At 34.9% G+C, this 20,068-nt stretch overlaps 1 protein-coding gene across 1 annotated transcript in view; it reads right to left on the bottom strand.

The window, feature by feature from the left end:
* Window positions 1–20,068, bottom strand: part of tenm3 (teneurin transmembrane protein 3) — a 776,142-nt gene that overhangs the window by 561,564 nt on the left and 194,510 nt on the right. Inside the window, exon 7 of the mRNA XM_030128911.1 lies at window positions 18,499–18,786. Coding sequence (XP_029984771.1) covers window positions 18,499–18,786 — 288 coding nt within the window. The remainder of the gene's footprint in view (window positions 1–18,498; window positions 18,787–20,068) is intronic.

Genomic DNA, 20,068 nt, shown 5'->3' on the forward strand with positions numbered 1-20,068 from the left:
CACATTGGTATCTATGACAGAAGTTCAGAGCTCCTTCTGCTAAACACTGATATTTTCTGAATATTTGACAGCAGAAATACTACATAGAGCCTTTAAGACGGACATGAAAAGTCTTATTTAACAGTGATGATTAGTGTGGATTAAGACAAATGACTTGTCTGGGGTTTTCACTGGACTGCTGAAGGACAAAACCAGCTTCAATCAGGCTCTGTTCAACCCAGGACCCAGGAACTCATTTGACCTCAGGGCAAATACTTCACACTACAGTGCTACTAGAGTTAAACACTGCTGTGGGATATTTAACATCTGTTGATGCTATTGTTCCTTCCTCTTGTGAGCTGTGATTTCTAAAGACCGTGCCGTCCTCTGTGCAGTAATGGCTTAATATTAACAGCTCAGAAAAGACACAAGCAGTGCCGTATCCTGACAGTCCGACAGGCAATGTTCACTGATTACACTGGGTTACAACAAAATGTTTTTTCCAAGTTGTCTCGGTTTTTTCAACTGAATTAGGCCCATTTTGCACCGCTAAATCCAAAAATGACATCTGTTTTTCTCAATCAGGTCAGGTTTTTTTGCGAATTTGATTTTGAAAAATTTGATCTTCTCACAAAATATAATAATTAATACCCAAATAAGATTGGTAAGCACACTTTATGAAACTTGTGACTTGATTCCTGTTAGGTACAATGGTGTATTCACCGCAGATGTAGCAGAATACGTCAGGCTTGTTTTTGCAAGATCTTCTAGTCGAAGCCATTTCATTCACCTGTAATATTAAAAAAAACATTAATCATAAATTGGCAAAAGCAAAATCTTCAGAACTCGTTTATTGCAAGAAATATGAAAGAATTTTGTATCATATGATGTGAAAATGCCCATAAATGTAAGCAAAAAGGTTCAAAAGCCAATATGTAGCATAGTTCAGAAAGTTGACCTGATTAAGCAAAATGAATGTGATTTTTGGATTCAGCACCAAAATTATCCTAAATCAGCTCAAAAAACTGAAACAATAAATTTGTTGTTGACCAGTGTTATAATAGTTTAAACATGTAGTCAAGTCACACTTAAAAAGAGACAAAGACTGAGCAATATTATAAGTCAGACTTCTATCTACAAAAAAGCCAAAACTCTTATTTATGTTTTAGCCAGATAAAGTGTGCCATTTAGCTGAAAATGTAAGCATTGCTCATTGAGAGGAACTGACAACAATACTGAATAGAGAATAAGTGGAGGAAAATAATCTGTTATGCTTTGGATGGTGTGTGTGAATGGATTTCATTCTGTTACCTTCTGCTTTGGCGGTGCATCAGATCTCTGCACCTTTCCAATAAAGCTGCTACTGAGCTGATTGGAGCCAAAGTGAGTTTAATTGAAAGAGAGTGAGAGCAATTCCTGTAAGAACCGATCCATCATTGTCCATTTTATGTGGCTGTCTGTCTCCATCTGTCTGTCATTCTGTTTGGACTCTGTCAATGGACAGATTTCAGGTGACAAGTCCAACCCTGACAGTGGCGGCTGCCTTCATTCTACTGTTTCAGGAGCCATCCGTCATTAGATCTGCACAGCACTTCCCTTCCCTGACAGAATCATCAATGTGCAACATTCACAGGATCTTATTAATCATGTGTTAACTTACTTTTGTATGTTCGCCTTTCAGGGAGCTCAGTTTTTCACTGTAGTTATAAGGCTTAGGTGAAGCATTTGAACTAAAATAATGAAAAATTAATGTGGACAGTGAACAAACTACATGACTTTTTCCAGATTTAATAATAGAACCTGCTACATTGGACTAATTAAGCAGGTTTTTATTGTTTGTTTATTATCTCCTCTAACTTTTCCAGGTGATAATAGCTGTCTGAAATTAAAGCTGGAATTATGTGAACACATTTTCACAGAAAAATCTTATATTTCCTTATAAAATGACACCAAAACCCCCAGCTTTGCACATTGGTCTTCCAGTAATGTTGGTTCCCAAACATTTTTTTTTTTTTATTTTGGCTTAAGACTCAAAAGGACAATCTGGTGTCTCCTTGGGATATTCATTTAGAAAAATAAAGAAATCACTGTAGATCTGTATTTCTGCTGGTTTCTCTCCTGCTAAGACACTGTCGCTGAAAATATATTTTTAACTATTATTCTTTTTAAATCTGTTATAGTTTTTTTTCTTTTGTCAGTAGAATCTTTTTACATTTTCCATGTTTTTTTTTGTCTTTTACAACCTTTTTGTCTTCCTACTTCTTAAATAAAGCCTGTCTTATGTTATTTTGGTCACACTGCATTTTTTTTTTTTTTTTTTTTTAACAATCTTTTGCAAGTGATGAGTCTCCTTTGGACTACTTCATTAACATTTATAAACTCTTCCAGAAATATAGTTGTTGTTTTTTTTTTTTCTTTTTTTTTTATTCAGAAAGTACATTCACATATCATACTATTGCTGTATATTTTATTTCAACAGGTGACGACCAAATAAAAATGGCTGTGCAGCTCATTTTGGATCCCAACAAAACTTGGGATATGGGAAAACTGAAGCACATATTTTTGGAATAACACATTTAATCGAGGGGTGAAATGATTTAATCCCATGACTCTAAAACTATAATCATGTCACCTGAGCTCTGCAGAAACCTGAAGAAAATTCAACTTTTCATGGTCACAAATAACAGGTTCAACATTTATAAAGCCCTTGATTTAACTGAAGAGAATATAATTGGAAAAAAAAAGAAAAGAATACCATATGTTTTCTTTCTTTTTTCTTTTAAAGTCACAGAGGGACAGGAAATTAATAATAATAATAATGCTTTATGTCCAATTAAAATATGTCCACTTCTTTTCTCAAAAGCGATGAGTAAAATTCAGTCTTTTAGTTAAATGTTATGCTTGCTTTTTCTGACCAAGAAAAGAACGTAAGAAATAAAAAAATATATATACGTACTGTATATGAATTTTACTATTTTTTATTGTTTTTATTCCTTTAATTACACTGGGTTACAAAAAAATGTTTTTTGCAAGTTGTCTCGGTTTTTTCAGCTGAATTAGGACCATTTTGCACCGCTAAATCCAAAAATGACATCTGTTTTTCTCAATCAGGTCAGGTTTTTTTTTTGCTAATTTGATTTTGAAAAGTTTGATCTTCTCACAAAATTGATTACATTTTTGTGACTTTATCAGCTGATTTTTTATATAGTTCTCACCCAAAATAGGTTTTAAGAGAAAAAAAATCATTTTCTAACAGGATTCCTGTTAGGTACAATGGTGAAGTAAAATCTTCAGAACTCGTTTATTGCAAGAAATATGAAAGAATTTTGTATCATATGATGTGAAAATGCCCATAAATGTAAGCAAAAATGTTCAAAAGCCAATATGTAGCATAGTTCAGAAAGTTGACCTGATTGAGCAAAATTAATGTGATTTTTGGATTCAGCACCACAATTATCCTAAATCAGCTCAAAAAACTGAAACAATAAATTTGTTGTTGACCAGCGTTATCTATCTTTTTCCTGAAAACATGATCGGATACATATTTTAAGTGAGGATTTTATTAGTAAAATTTAAATATATTGTTCTGTAACTGTAAGAATGAAGATGCAGAAAAAATATAAATGCATATAAAAAAAAGTGCTTTCAGCATTAGTCCTGAAAATATACCTCATTATTTTACTTCAAGTAAATATATTTGTGATTTTGGTTTCACAATTTGGAACTGATGCCAAACACTATACGTGATAATGTGACCTATTTTCTTTTTGTAGCAGGTTACTTTCCGTAATAGTAGATAAAGTAAGGTTATTGTTCATTGGTGCTTTTTAAAGTCTCAGATCTGGGTCCAGTTTTTAAAGCTTTACTGACAACAGAAAGAGCTGGTTTACAGTAACACTATCGCATAACAAAATGCAGTATCTTCCCTTCACTTTCTGAGTTTATGTCTACATTTCCCGCTCTCACACAGTTTCAGAAGTGAGTGTGGAGCTTGCGAGCATCAGTGAACAGTGTGTGTGGATGTGTGTAACAGCTAAGGTTATAGTGTTAAGCAGCTTAGAAATGCCAAATGGATTAAGTGTTTTGTTGACACATTGTAAAGTAATCTGGTTAGCAAAGACGAGATACAGCCCTCTTTCTCTCTGTCTGCCTGTCTGCTTCATCTCTGGTGTTCACTTGTTCCCGTTGCTTTTTCCTCTATTTTCCATCACATTGTGTTTTTGTCAGCCTCCCTCTTCGTCTCCGAGGCGGTTTCCCCTCAGCGCTCTGCAGACGTATTTAAAGCGCAGACAGAAGAGGTCAGCTAATGTGTCTTAAGCTCATTACATCGGCATAAAACAAGACATCTGTCTGTTGGTCCTGCATGATAATTACTCGGAATTTGTCATCGTTTTAATGACTCGCTTCAGTCACATTATATGACTTCATGAAAATACTCCACTTATGAATAATAATGTGAGTTTTTCTCATTTGAAAAAAAAAAAAAAGTTTTGTAAATTTACGTCTTCTCTTCCAACCTCAAAATATGCAAATATTGTTTGCAAAGTTGAGCTGTTGGATAGTTGGATGGTTTATCTACTGGATCCTTCCTGCTTCACATCTTTATTTGCTGTAGGAGATTATTAAAATAGTTGCTTTACATTGAATTTGTTTTTCCCACAACACTTTTATCGGCACAAATATGTACACACCCACAGCTGGCAAATCGTCACATAAACTCAATTATGGGTACTGACATTGAATTTCATGATTCATGATGAAGATAAACATATAAAAAAACAAGGAGTCTGAGGTTTTTATAGATAAGCATAGTGGGTTTGTCAAAGAGTCAGACAGGGGAGCTACTCTGTTTAATTTGTTCTTTTTCTATGGGTTGGAAAAATGGATTTCCTCATATAAAATATATAAATATAAATTCATAAATCATATATTGTCTGTTATTCAAAATGAAAGGGATGGATGAGCTGAATCACTCATTGAGTCATGGAAAAAAGTATTAGTATTAGTATGTATTTACTCTAATGCCTTGAGTCCCACTGTTCCGAGTCATTTCCTAATTTCAAAATAAATTGTCAGGTTGGAACGGGTGGAACTGAGTAGACAAGCATAACTTTCTTTGCAGCTTGGACATTTCCCTCCCTCCCTCTCTCATTTATTTATTTATTTTTATTTAACCTTTATTTAACCAGGAAAGTTAATTGAGAATTCTCATTTCCAGGAACAATCTGGCCACATTTAAACACAGTACAGCCACCAAGTTTACGGCAACATACAGTCACAGAAAAAAATATTAAACCATCGAAAGTCATCAAAAACAATAGCTATGTACTCAAGTCCTAACTCCTGTGTGTGTCATGTGACTAAAACAGACAGAAAAGAAAACATGGAATGAATAAAAGCACTGTTTTTGTCAGTACAATGACATAGATATTGATGGAAGAACTGAAGTGGTTTTGGTTTTTATCATAAAAACATGTTAAATGGATAGATGTGAAATTAAACTACTATGAGCTGTTTGTGTTGTTATCATTATATTTGTCCAAATAAATGCACCTTTAGTTGGACCAGGCATTAAACTGAAAAAGAAACTGAAGAAAACAAAGGTGGTCTAATATATATATATTTTTTTTTTTCCATGGCTGTATTTGACTGTATTTTAGAAAGTTTGTAACTTCCTCAAACATCCACTTTCAATCTTCATGCGACTGACGGCTTCAGGTTTCCACATCAAATGTGTAAAACATCACAGAGCATGAAAAATCCCTTGAGTGTGTTTGACCCATAAATTTATATTTTTGTTAAGAACAAAGACACATCCTTCCTCTTGAAGATACATGTGAGAAAACACTGAAGTTCTGCACTAGAGATGGGGGTAAAAAAAATCAAGTTTTTGATCGCAATCAGTTGTAAATTGAATGATCTGATATTAATAAATGCAAATAAGCCATAATTTGTTAAAGATGTGCCTTTGTCCATGGTCCAGGGCTCTAGTATGAAGGGATATTAGTGCAAAAACATCTAAAACATAGGATTTATTATGCATAATATTACAAGAATAAAGTCATGACTAAAGTTTCACTTGTATCTACATGAAAGTAGTTACAATTATAGTTACTGAATAAAATTTGATTTAATACAAACTGGAGGAGCTGGGACTTACAACTATCATAACTATTAATTAAGCCCATTTCTCATTAAAAACAAAGTTTCTTTATGGGGTAATCATGATGTTTTTGTTTTCCAATATATTAGATTGTTTTTCTCCTAACATACCATAACTTCACTCTTTTAAACTTTTTTTTTTTTTTTATCTCTTCTAACTTTAACAACCTTAATTACAACTTTATTCTCACTATATTTTTTTTTCTTATTGAAGTAACAGGACTTTATTGTAGAGATTTTTTCTTCCTGTGCGTCCCTAACACTCCATCGTACTCTTGACGTTGACCGAGGACATGGACGTTAAATAATTACACGCTCTTAGTCAAAGTCTACTGAGCCTCCATCTTGAATCTTACAGGCTTAGAACCCTGTGGTTACGTAAAGCATAACATTTAACATTATAAGTCACTTCTGAACTAGAGAGAACACTTTTTGGTAAATAAAAATGTGCATTAACTTCTTTAACTTCCTCTATTCTTTATGTAATAATAGACATTTTTAATAAAACACCAGGTTGGTGGGTTCTGTTTATAATTTTCAGCTTTACTTTGCTGGGAATATCTTTCATATTCTTTTTAGCTGTAGCCTAAATATCCTTAACTATATCAACACTGACTCAATTTTAATCAGAAATCTAATAGATACACATACTGTCATGTACTGTTAATATTGTGCCTATTCATATTTTATGTCTATTTTTTTATATATTTTTTTTTATTCTACTTCACTTTATTCTGGTCTTATTTTTGTAAACTTTATATTCTATTTGTTAATCTTATTTTTAGTTTTTGTAATTTTACAATCACTCTATTCTTGTTTTCTCAAGTATTGGTGTTTTATTAATACTGTTGCACTGACTTGAGTAGCACACAATGACAATAAAGGCTATTCTATTCTATTCTATTCTATTCTATTCTATTCTATTCTATTCTATTCTATTCTATTCTATTCTATTCTATTCTATTCTCAAATGAAGTTGGAATCATTTCAGGGAATCATCGGTGATGCCCGACCAAATCTTACAGCCGAAGAACATTAGTAAATATTTGTTTATGAGTGGAGGGGGACTTTAATGTGTAACACAAGTATGTGATATTTTCATCTAAATCTGCCCAAAAATGCTGGCTGTGGCTGAGGAGGAAGTGCGGGTCATCCACAAACCGCAGTTCGATCGGTGTCTGTTCCAGGTCACGTGTCGGCGTGTCCTTGGTCAGGACCCTGAACGCCTCGCGGAGCAGGTGAGCGCCCAGTTTTGGCGGTTGGGCCTCCATCGGCGCGTATGTGCGCGAGTGTGGAACTGTAAAGAGCTTTGCCTGGAAGGCGGAAAAGCCCGATAGATTCTAACTGCGGTCCATTTAGGAGGAGTTCTGAAGAAGACGCACCTGTAGGAGAGTGTCGAGAACAGAAAATGTAAATGTATCTTTCTGTCTCTGAGATCACCGATATCATGTAACCGGGCAGGCAGCAGCTGGGCACCCATGGGTCCAGACACCACACAAGTGTTTACGTCTGCCTGTGTGTGTGCGTGTGCGTACCTATGTGTGTTTGTGCGTCCACTGGGGAGCCGGCCAGACGTCTCAAGTCTAATATTTCCTCTCAAGAGAACAAACAATGCAGAGAGGCTTCTCCCTTTCACCGTTGGGCCTTTATTCCTGACTTTCCCTGCTTCTCTTCTGAATCACTTGAATTGCTTTCCGTTTTCTTCTCGTCCTCTCTGATCCTGCCCTCTATCCTCTCTTCTTCCCTCCCTGTTATCTCTTCTTCTTGCAACAAAGCGGCCGATAGAATCACACAAGTCAGTTTAAGTTACTGTACACACACACAAACACACACACACAGGAGCGCGTACATGTGTGCACGTGTCCTGCGGTGAAGCCGGGTCGGTATCAAGGGACGGAGCATCTCAACAGAGGCGTATCGTCCACTGTTTACAGCACAATACGTCTACTGTCGGCTCCATTCACAGGGTAAGAGCTGCACAACAGAAGAGGTTCACGCAGCAAGAACAGTTGAAGAATGGAGTCTGGGCTAATACATATAAGAGCAACACAAAGCCATTGGATCTGCTACAGAAGAGAGCTATCAGGATTATCCATAAAGCAGATGATCAGGAACACACTAATACATTATTTATTAATTCTGGATTATTGAAATGGCAGGAGCTAGTTCAGTTACAGACATTACTTGTTCTGTTCAAGGCCAAAAGTAAAGTACAACCAGCTAAATTACAACAACTGTTTATCTTCACTTCAGAGAATGAAGAGTATCGAAGGAAAGGTCATTTCAAACACCAGTGTGTACGGACGACTGTGAAGCACATGTGTGTGTCAGTGGTTGGTGTTAAACTGTGGAATTCTCTTTAAAATGAGCTGAAGGACTGAAAAAACAGATTCCAACTGAAGAAAGTGTTTAAAGAACGAACAATGAGATGATATGAACAGTTATAAGTTTTACATTTGGCTTCGTATTTGTTTTGTATTTTGTGACATATTTATTTACGTATTTTGGACCGGTAAAATGTTTTTGCATCATTTCATCAGGTTTATATTTACTTATGTTTTGTACTTTCTAGATATGTAGTTTTGCACTTGGTTTTGGATTCATTTGATACTATCTTTGGATGTATTTAGTTGGTTTGTCTGACTGTATACAGTAGGATTTTAGAGCTAGTTGTGTACGGCTAACCATTAAGGTTATTATTACACTTGTCAACAACAAATGTATTGTTTCAGTTTTTTGAGCTGATTTAGGATCATTTTGGTGCTGAATCCAAAAATCACATTCATTTTGTTCAATTAGGTCAACTTTCTGAACTATGCTACATATTGGCTTTTGAACCTTTTTGCTTACATTTATGGGCATTTTCACATCACATGATACAAAATTCTTTCATATTTCTTGCAATAAACAAGTTCTGAAGATTTGACTTTTGCCAATTTATGATTAATGCTTTTTTTAATATTACAGGTGAATGAAATGGCTTCGACTAGAAGATCTTGCAAAAATAAGCCTGATGTATTCTGCTACATCTGCGGTGAATACGCTATTGTACCTAACAGGAATCAAGTCACAAGTTTCATGAAGTGTGCTTACCAATCTTACTTTGGTATTAATGATTATATTTTGTGAGAAGATCACATTTTTCAAAATCAAATTCGCAAAAAAACCTGACCTGATTGAGAAAAACAGATGTTATTTTTGGATTTAGCGGTGCAAAATGGTCCTAATTCAGTTGAAAAAACCTAGACAACTTGCAAAAAACATTTTTTTGTAACCCAGTGTTACTTAGAAGGGGGCAGGAAATATAAGATTTTCTTCATCCTGCTCCTTTTTCAAGCATGGGTGTGTACATGTTTGTTTACTTGATGATCATTGAATGTTTACTGATGAAATGCACAACCATGAACGAAATAAATAAATAAATAAATGGAAATGGAACGGTGGCTGCAGCACTTCTACTGTTTGCAGATACTCATTTGGAATTTCCATCCTATTCACTAAAAGAAGAACTAAGAAGCCGGCAATTAACAGTACAAGGCTCCGTTCAGGCAGCAGGTCTTAATGCACAGTTCAGATTTTTTTGATAAAATCCGATTTTTTTGTGTGTGCTCGTTCATATTACACATTAAATGCAACTTCTGTCAGATTAGAGGATGAACTGAATGCGACCCTGAAGTGACCCACATGTGCAAAAGAGGTCCTGATGCACGGTGTTTATGGAAGTAAGTATGTTTTTCGCACCGCTCCTCCTCTTGGGACGCAGAAGTGTGATATTGAAGGTCGGATAAATGTGACCTGGCCGTTCAGACTGAAGTCACATTGGAAAATATCAGATAGAGATCAGATTTAGGACCGCATATGAAAGTGGCCTGGGTCAGATTGGTGCTGTTCAAAGTGTCTTTAACAGATCGGATACAGGTCACATATGGGTAAAAAAAAATCGGATTTGGGCCACATTTGCCTGCAGTCTGACATAGCCTAATTTAACCCTTTTAAGACGATTGTGTCACCGGTGACGCATTTTCACATCCGCCATCATTCAAATTACTGAAACTCTGATTGAGAAAATCCAAATGTCATCTGAAAGCTGACTGGGGTCTTTTTATTACTATATAACATATGAGGGTAGAAGCCTGAAATGGCTGAGGGGGAGGGGTGGAAGTGGGCGGAGCAGAGAGCAGCAGAGTGCAGTCGGTGAGAGAGAAATGGAACTTTTAGCAGTGTTTTAGTGAGGTTTTAGCTGTGTTTCTGAGCCGAAATCTTGGACATAATTGTATATAATAGTGATAGTGCTGGTTTGGAGTGTTCTGCTGGAGTGTTTTGCCATGTTTTTGTCAAATTTTGCTGATTTCTTTTACTGTATTTATCTGTATTTTTCCAGTTTGAATAGCTCATTGATGAGTGACTCGAAATAACTAAAAATAAGAAGCTGAATTATGGACACAGAATAGTCAGGACAAACTAAGATGTTTGAGCAGATGTAAAATAGTTGAAAGTCTATTTCTATAACCTCATACAATTTCACTGTGCACATTTACTGTTGTTTTTCATAGAAAATGATAAAAATTCAAGTCTTTTTTTGTATGAGAACACACTGTTTTAAGCATTTGTTACATATAATAATGATTACACTGGTCTACAAGGAAAATGCTTCCAGAATAAAAGTAATGAAATTTTACCACATGAAAGTCACTGATAAAGAAAAATCAAGTCAAAAATGCTGGTTGGCTGAACTTTCCAAGATACAGCCTTGGGTCAAAATGTGAAATTCAAGAATTAACAAGAGAATGGGTTTGACTCAAAAGGAAAATTTGTCTCAGAGCTACAAGATCTACTTCAAAACACTGTCTGCACATTAGAATACATTCACTTTACAGCTTCTATTTAGTGGAAGATTTATAAAACTATTATATAAATGTACATAAACCAATATATATGTGTAATAACACTTCATCATATACCTTGAAAACATCAGCAAACCGGCACTTTTGTCATTTATTTTCCAATTAGTATTATTAAAACACATAACATTTAGCACATTTAATCTCTAAAGCAAATCATTTCTAAAAAAAATTGTAGATCAGTGTATTTATTTGCCCAAATATTGAAAGTGAAGTTCTTCCCTGAAAAGAAAGTGCACAAGTATTGGCAAAAAAATGAAATAATACATAAAAAATCATGACAATTTTACTGCAAAAACTGACACAGAAATCTGAAAGTTCTGTTATAATGGTAGTGTTGAAAAGGTTTGACAAATTAAAACCTTTTTCAGTCATAAAGTTGTTTTCTGTAGATCCATGGCGAGTCATTGTTGGAAAGAAGAAGAAGCAGAAAACAGGTTAACAGAAGCAAAAGCAGCAATGTTGTGTTTAGAACAACTCCAATCTAAGAACTGTCAGGAAAGTTAACTTTAGTTGAACGGCAGTGGTTCCCAAACTCTTTTAGCTTCAGGTCGAGGAAATCTAGTTCATGTCTCCTCACAACAAAGACTTGCACGAATATGTCACTGATTAACGATGTCATTACGTTTACATTTTAATGACTCTTCCACTGCTAAAAACATGTTCATTTCAGCATTTTACAGTTTTACACTGTTAAATCTATGTCACGATCATCATTTTTGTCTCATCTTTTATGTCATTTTCATCTTGTTTCATCTTTGTACCTTGTGTCTTTTATGTTGTTTTTCACCTAGTTAAATCTTTTGTTGCTTTTTCTACAGTCGTGTTTTTCCATCTTTCAGCATGTCGCTTCTTTTACACCATAATCACCTCATGTCTTTTCATTGTTTTCTGCCTTTTTATGTCATTTCATCTAATTATATTACCTCCTTTGTGTCTCCGTGTGACATATTTAGTGGTTATTTCATCGTCTTTTAACAATCGATGCCTCCCCTCTGCATTCCACATGATGAAAACATAATTCAGTAACTTTTCTAGACACGATAAACACTTTCATTCTTCTGTTTAGAGCAGGAAAATGGACTCGCATATCATAGTATTTTTTATGCATGCAAAGCTTTGCACATTGGGGACTGTTCTAAAATCTATTATTCCTATTTTTCATACTCTCTTTCCCAGCATGTGGTAACTGTTCAAAGCAATAAATGAATAATTAAAGAAATGCATTTAAGAGATCATGGCCTTCACACAACAGTTCTTGGACCAGTGAAAATAACCATATTCTTTGTATTAAGGGACTACAGTAGGAACACTGGGTGAGCATGGCGGCTGCAGTGTTGGTGAATCAGTTACGGCTCTAATGGGAACTTTTTGTTGATCTGAAACATTTTTCATCAGGACAAATCATAGTATAAGTAAGTAAGTATCAGCTTCAAAGTTAAGTATATGTGGGTTTTTCCTGGCAGTGTCATCTGATCATATGAGCCGCCTTTTAAACTGACTTCTGACTACTTGTTTTAATAATTATATAAAAGAAAAAATGGAAATTAACACGTGAAACAGTATGATATGTGGATTTCAGCGAGAAAAAAAAGTATAATAATAATAATAATGATAAAAATAATAATAATTCTTCTTATTGTTATTATTATTATTATTATAAAAAATTGCATTTATAAAGCGCTTTTCATTCAGCAAAATCTCAGAGTGCTACAGATAATATTGCATGTTAATTGATTATTTCACTATCCTCTGTCTAGAGTTAAACAGACACTGACATTTATTAGAGCTCTTGAAGAAAAATCAATCAGTGTGGTAAACCATCTGAAACACTACAAGAAAGATTTACACCAGTAAAATAATATTTGGGGTCAAAACTACAGGAGCAGCAGTTAGAAATGACACAAATTTTTCAGCAAACAGTAAGAAATCAGACGTCATGTGCATATAAAAGGTAACTCTAGAGTTTAGAGATGACCTCCATCTGTTGAAGAAGTTTTGTTCTTTTTTTTTTCCTTTTCTCTGGACCATAGCAAGCATTAACACTTTATAGAAAAATTGTACTCAGTCGAGGTCAAAGAAAAACTTTATATACACTGCAAGAAAACAAAACTAATAAAAAATTCAAAAATATCCCAAACAAAGCATGTTAAATTAAATTAAATTAAATTAAACAAAATAAAATAGAACAAAACAAAACAAAATAAAATAAAATAAACCCTATGGTAAAACATACATTTTAACCCCCCAACTCAACTTTAAATTCACAAATTTTAACTATATTTTCAGAAAACTTATCAGCAAAGAAACATTCATTCACAATGGTTTAAATATACTTTTGATGTAGAATTTATTGTTGAGATGAATGTTTTAAAAGGTTTTGACAAAACAACAAAACAAAACAAACCAAAAAACAAAAAAACCCTCCTGAACTGAACCAAACCTCTGGCCTGGGTCATGTCATGTTGTTCGTACTTGCTCCCAGTTTGTCGAAGCCTTTGTGTAACATTAGTTTCTGTAGCTCCGTCAGTGTTTCATTGCTGTTTCTATCGAATATGTCATTTATGTTTATCTCTTGTATCAATTCTGTGAACGTTACCAAACCGTCTCCTTGTTGGTCCATACAAACAGCTGCACATACTGTTTCCAACGTTCCAATTAATCAATATTTACATTAATATTGTGGCTTTTTTTAATGTACAAAGTGAAATGTAAATAAAAACGCCTGTATGTAAATGCACTTATATCTAAAAGTATTAAGTGCAAGAGTTGCCAATGAATGACGACTAAAGACCTAAATAAAAGTCTACATCATCACCAATAAAAGCTAAATTCACTCCTCATGTATGCATCCAGACGTTTCCACACCTCTGACACGATCACACACTCCTAAATGAAAGCCAACACACATTCATTTGTCACTTCTTTTTTTTTTTTTTACAGAACGCATATACTCACGTAACCACACACAGCTGCATTTTAAAGAGTCAATTAGCCTCTGAAAACATGACGACTACTCACTTTTAGAGATGGGAAGTGTATCCTCCAGAGCTCTGACATCCACAGCATAATGCCATTTAATAAAAACATTATCAAACTTAATATAGGAAATAGACAGACTCAGCACTTTATCTGACTGTTAATTACAACATCACATCTCTTAATGAAAACCCACTGTGTGTGTGTGTGTGTGTGTTTGTCGAGCTTAATGAAAATACTGCCTATGTGTGTGAACTTAAAGACAATTTCTTTATTAAGTAAGAAATTCACACCTGTTTGGGAAAACTACCTGGAGGATAATGAATACACACACACACACACACACACACACACACACACACACACACACACACACACACACAATAAACACATTCCCAGGAACACAAAGACTGACTTCACATGCATTCTTTCACTTTTGTTCAGATGATGTCTGTTCAAATCATTACACACACAAACAACTGACTGCTCAGCTAAAATGTAGCCATTAATTAAAATAATTAGAGGGACATTCTTTTGTTTACTTCCACAGTCCCGCCCCCACCATGAACACCCCGTTCCCCAGTTCCCACCAGCAGAACAGGGATGAGCATAAATATCCGTGTCCCCATTGATCTAAGTCCCAGTGTTTCCTGTTTTATTCATATCGATCATTTAAACATGAGCTTCTTGAGGCTAAAATACTTAATACAGGTATCATATGGTGAGTTCACATTCAGATTACACCTGCAGAGCCTCACAGGAGACGTCAAAAAATAACTACTGTTGAAAGTTTGGAAACAATAGTCGTTTTTCCATTGAACGTATGCGCAAAACTTTACAGACATTTACTAAATGTCGAAGACACAGTAGTTTGCAATGTTGGTTTTTCCATTAAATCACAAATGCGATGATTTGTTTATTTATTATTGTGAGATGACATGAGAAGTCACTCCATAAACATGGCGACGAATGTAAATATCGTGTTGATTTACAGATATATTCATTATTATTATTATTATTATTATTAATAGTATTATTATTATTATATATTACCCCTCTATCCTGTACTAAATTAAAAAAATGATTCCTGGTCACACATATCACATCATGCTTATTTTAAAACTCTTCTTCGCTTGTTGTAACGTCCATCAACACCCGTTTTTGTTTTTTTAATTCTTGTGACTCTAGTTGCAGAAAAAGGTCTTTCCATTGCAATTTTGTGTCATATACTATTTGTGCTAAGTCCGAAATCCACCTCTTGCGAGCACAAACACTTTTAAGAGAAACTTTTGTCGGTTTTCCATTAGGTAAATTTTTATGTGGAAGTTATATTCTCGCAATTTGAGGGTCAATGGAAAAGCAACTAGTGTTTGATCATTTTTGCATGTTTCTATTGCTTATATAAAACTAAATGGGTTAATTTAATGCTATGATGGTGTATTTTATCCATTTCTATAACAGATCTAGGCAATGCAATCCTTTGAGCGCAGAATTCCCAAAGGTGACATAAGTGAGGATTAGCCTGCTGACTGTGGGTCTCCAGGAAACAAATATGTAAATGTACAGATTTACACAAAGTACAAAAACAGTTCAAGTCTGTTTGCATGGAAAAATCCTCCTGTAGCAGCTCTAACATTTGTACACACTCTGGATTGAACCTCTACACTGGATTTTATCTGTAGCTGACTGCACTTCCACTCAGAAGAGGAGAAGAGATGAGACTACCAAAGCCCATGATGGAGTGTGTAGTGACACCAGTCGACCTGGTGACGCTAATACAGCTGTAAGCTTATTTAAAACTGACATGAAGAAGAAGAGGAAGAAAAAAGAAAAAGATAAAGAATAAGAAGAACAAGAATAAGAAGATGGAGAGGAAGAGGAAGAAAAAGATAAAGAATAATAAGAACAAGAAGGAGAGGAAGAAGGAGAAGAAAAAGAAGAGGAAGAATAGGAAGAAGGAGAGAGAAGAGGAAGAAAAAGAAGAAAAAGATAAAGAACAAGAAGAAGAAGAAGAAGAAGAAGAAGAAGAAGAAGGAGAGGAAGAAGAAGAGAGAAGAGGAAGACAAAGGAGATAAAAAAATAAGAAGAACAAGAATAAGAAGATGGAGAGGAATAAGAAGAAGAGAGAAGGGAAGAAAAAGAAGAAGATAAAGAATAAGAAGAACAAGAAGGAGGGGAATAAGAAGAGAGAAGAGGAAGAAAAAGGAGATAAAGCATAATAAGAAGAACAAGAAGATGAAGGAGAGGTAAAAGAAGAAGAAGAGGAAGAACAATAAGAAGAAGACAAGGAAGAAGAAGAAGAGAAGAGGAAGAAAAAGGAGATAAAAAAGAAGACCAAGAAGGAGAAGGAGAGAAGAGGAAGAAAAGGAGATGATGAAGAAGAAGGAGGAGGGAAGAGGAAGAAAAAGGAGATAAAGAAGAAGAAGAAGAGGAAGAAGAAGAAGAAGAAGAGGAAGAAGAAGAAGAAGAAAAGGAAGAAGAGGAAGAAGAAAAGGAAGAGGAAGAAGAAGAAAAGGAAGAGGAAGAAGAAAAGGAAGAAGAAGAGGAAGAGGAAGAAGAAGAAAAGGGAGAAGGAGAAGAAGAAGAAGAGGAAGAGGAAGAAGAAAAGGAAGAAGAAGAAGAAAAGGAAGAAGAAGAAGAAGAACCATATTCATTGCTTCCAGATCAGTCTTGCTCTTCAAAACTCGTCAGGTTTGCGATCACATGTTCCATGTTTATTGTAGATCCTCCATGTTTTGGTTCCGTTTCTTCTCTAACGTTTCCTCCACAAACACATGAACAAACACCACATGCACATCTGTCTGTTTCAGGTTACCAGCTTCGACTCTGTTCGATGAATCTATTTGGAACAATACACTAAAACGATGTGACTGCTCATTACTGATGCTAAATAAGTTGAATTTAGCTTCATCACATCATCTTTTCTACTTTGACACCATTTTCCATATTGACAAACATTGGTTTAGCTAGCTAGTTTTGGCTGGTTTCTCAAACACTGGGCTGAAATACTTGGCCATGCCTCATCAGGGTTCGTCTGAATTCATTGTTTTGTAGCTGGTGACGTTGGTGTTGAAGTCTGGAATGACAGTCGTGTCTTATATTCGGACCTGCGTCAACACTGAACCATCAAACTATTTTTCATTGTTTTTTTTTCATGCATCAGTGCACTCAGTTATGGCCTACAGAGTATTTAACCCACATGTATATAATGAGTCAGCACGGCCTCCACAAGTGTTGTCAAGTGGAATGTGACATACATCCATGTAGGTTTGAATAAAATAGACCTTCATAGTTTGTTCCATTATAAAGTCAAGTACTAAATACTGTATTCTATCGTGGCTGAATTCAGATTTCACTTAATTGATTGAATTTAAATTAAATCATTTCAGATTGAGTCATCTGTTCGGTCATATATTCAATCTTTGTGTATGTGTGTTAGGAAATTATTTCTATGGTAAATATCAAATATTGTCTAGGTTTTTTAATGTTCATTTTTATATTCTGTTCCAGTTTATTAATTAACTCATTACTTTAATTTTGATTGATTGATAGTTGATCGGGTCAATTGTTATCCAGTTTCTAATTAAGTCTAAAATTGTTAATTTCAGGCAGAAATTAAATCGGGCAGTGCTCATCAATCAGTGATATCCACTTTTTCCTGCTCCAAACCATCATCTATTATTATATGACCCTTAAAAAAATTCACTATAGATCAACGTCTAATTTGAATGCAGTTAATAATCGCCTTAAACATGATCGTTTTACCCATTTAATTAGATTTAAAGTAATGAATGGGTAGAAATCAACATGTAGTGTGTGTATTATGCTGTATGTGAAGTCCAAAACTACAACAACACAAACAAAATAAACTTCACTGTGTATTCAGTTCAGGAAACGGATGATTACGTTTGAATTAATGTGCAGTGTCATTATCCTTTCTACGACATATTTCGTACATTTATAATAGTGAGAGGAGAAGAGTGTGCAGCATCAGATGTACAACCACCAGGTTCTGAAAAGTATTTAATTTTTTAATGCCTCTGGACATCGAATTGAAAGCTTTTTAATTCCATTTAAGGCCTTAAAATGACTTCCAATGTTTTTTAGTGACCCGCATAAACCCTGTATATATCCAGTTATTATGAGACTGTATGAACGTACGCTGTTAGAAAAGAGAAAAAGTCACAACTCCACAATAACGGACAGGATGGCAGTGGATCCTGTAAAGCCGGAGCTCCGTCTGTACTCTGTTTTACTGACAGAACAGAGCTGTGGCCATAATAAGGCGCTGTCACATCCTGGTCCGAGCGCAGCCGGGGGGGAGCTGCGTGGCACGTCAAACCGAGGCAAGAACGACAAAGAAGTGACTGCCAGCGAGGAATGGAATAATATAAATAATGAACGGCGGGTGACTTTGAAAAGTGTAAGAGAAACCTGAGAGGACAAAGGCAGAGGAAGGCCTGAGGTGCTGTCCTACCGTTGTCGCTGTCCGACTTGTTCTCGTGCTCCGTGTCCGTCAGGGTCAGCACCGAGTTGGAGCGGCTGGACAGGCAGGAGCTCCTCCCCGAGGACTTCCCCAGACCCCCGCGGCCCCACAGCCTCATGGCCCGCTCCGGGGACATCACGGCCTGGCTGTCCGGGTCCACGTCCTGGCAGGTGCCCACCGAGAAGCCGCGGTGGGGGAGGCCCATTTCAGAGCAGAACGCCAGGCCGCGACGCGCCGGCGGCTCGCAGATCCCCAGCTGACGAAGACTGAAGTGCTGACCTGGACCACAGACACACAGAATAGAATAGAATAGAATAGAACAAAATAGAATAGAATAGGCTTTATTGTCATTATAGCAGTAAAATCCATTCTACAACTTCATTTCTATATATAGTAATTATTTGTTTTAATCTGTTTATTTCTTTGTATTTTATGGATTGTTTGTTTTATCTTGTTGTACAGTGTCCTTGGGTGTCCTGAAAGGCGCTTATAAATAAAATGTATTATTATCATGATTATTATTATTATTATCATGATTATTATTATTATTATTATTATTATTATTATTATTATTATCATGATTATTATTATTATTATTATTATTATTATTATTATTATTAAAATGCAGGTGGTCTGCCAGCGATAGTGCACTTAGATCTAAATAACAACACAATAAAATACAGACATATACTAAGAAAATATAAAACATAAAATAGTGTGTAATTGAAATATGTATAAATTAAAGATGTACTGTATGAAAGAATAAATAAGTAAGTAAATAAATAAATAAATAAATAAATAAATGAAAGTAGTATAAAAATGTAAACAGACATGTGCCAGACATGAGGCACATGTTCCATTAGTGTTTAGTGCACATTACATAGACATGGCAGTGTTAATATTCTGGTTTGTTTGTTTGTTTGCTTGTTTGTTTATTTATTTATTTATTCATTGGGGGGGGGTTATTATGGTTCGTAAATTGTGTAAATTTTGTTTGTAATTCTGTAATTATTATTTGTTAAATACCTGCCTGAAAAGGCTAGACTTGGACTATTACTTTTTCTATACATACAATCATACAAATAAAAATGTATTTTATACTCACGCAAAACTAATTAATTAAGCAATTAAAACTTTAAATTACTGTTTGGTTTCATTATCCTTATTACGTCATGTTTAGTACATTGATAATAGCAGTTAAGCCAATGATAATTTTAACTGTAACATTTAGAAAAAATGGTTTAAAAAGGTGTTTTGCAGAGAAAAAAACACATAAACAAATAAAAATCAAATGTGTATGTAATGGTCTTGTGTATATACACATATAGAAATTATTATTAGACTAATTTAATATTCTATTTGTTTTTAATTAATTATTGTTCGTAAATTTTGTCTTTCAACACCAGCTGTGTTTGATTATTTATTACTTCTTATATGGACAATTAAGATTTGTTGTGATTAATCCAAACTTTATTCACTAACATTTAATGACTGTGTCTAATTTGCTGGATTTTGACTCACCTTTGCACACAAATAAAACCCTGATGGCTTCACATGAATG

This window comes from Sphaeramia orbicularis, chromosome 1 (assembly GCF_902148855.1).
Source record: "Sphaeramia orbicularis chromosome 1, fSphaOr1.1, whole genome shotgun sequence".
Lineage (NCBI taxonomy): Eukaryota > Metazoa > Chordata > Actinopteri > Kurtiformes > Apogonidae > Sphaeramia > Sphaeramia orbicularis.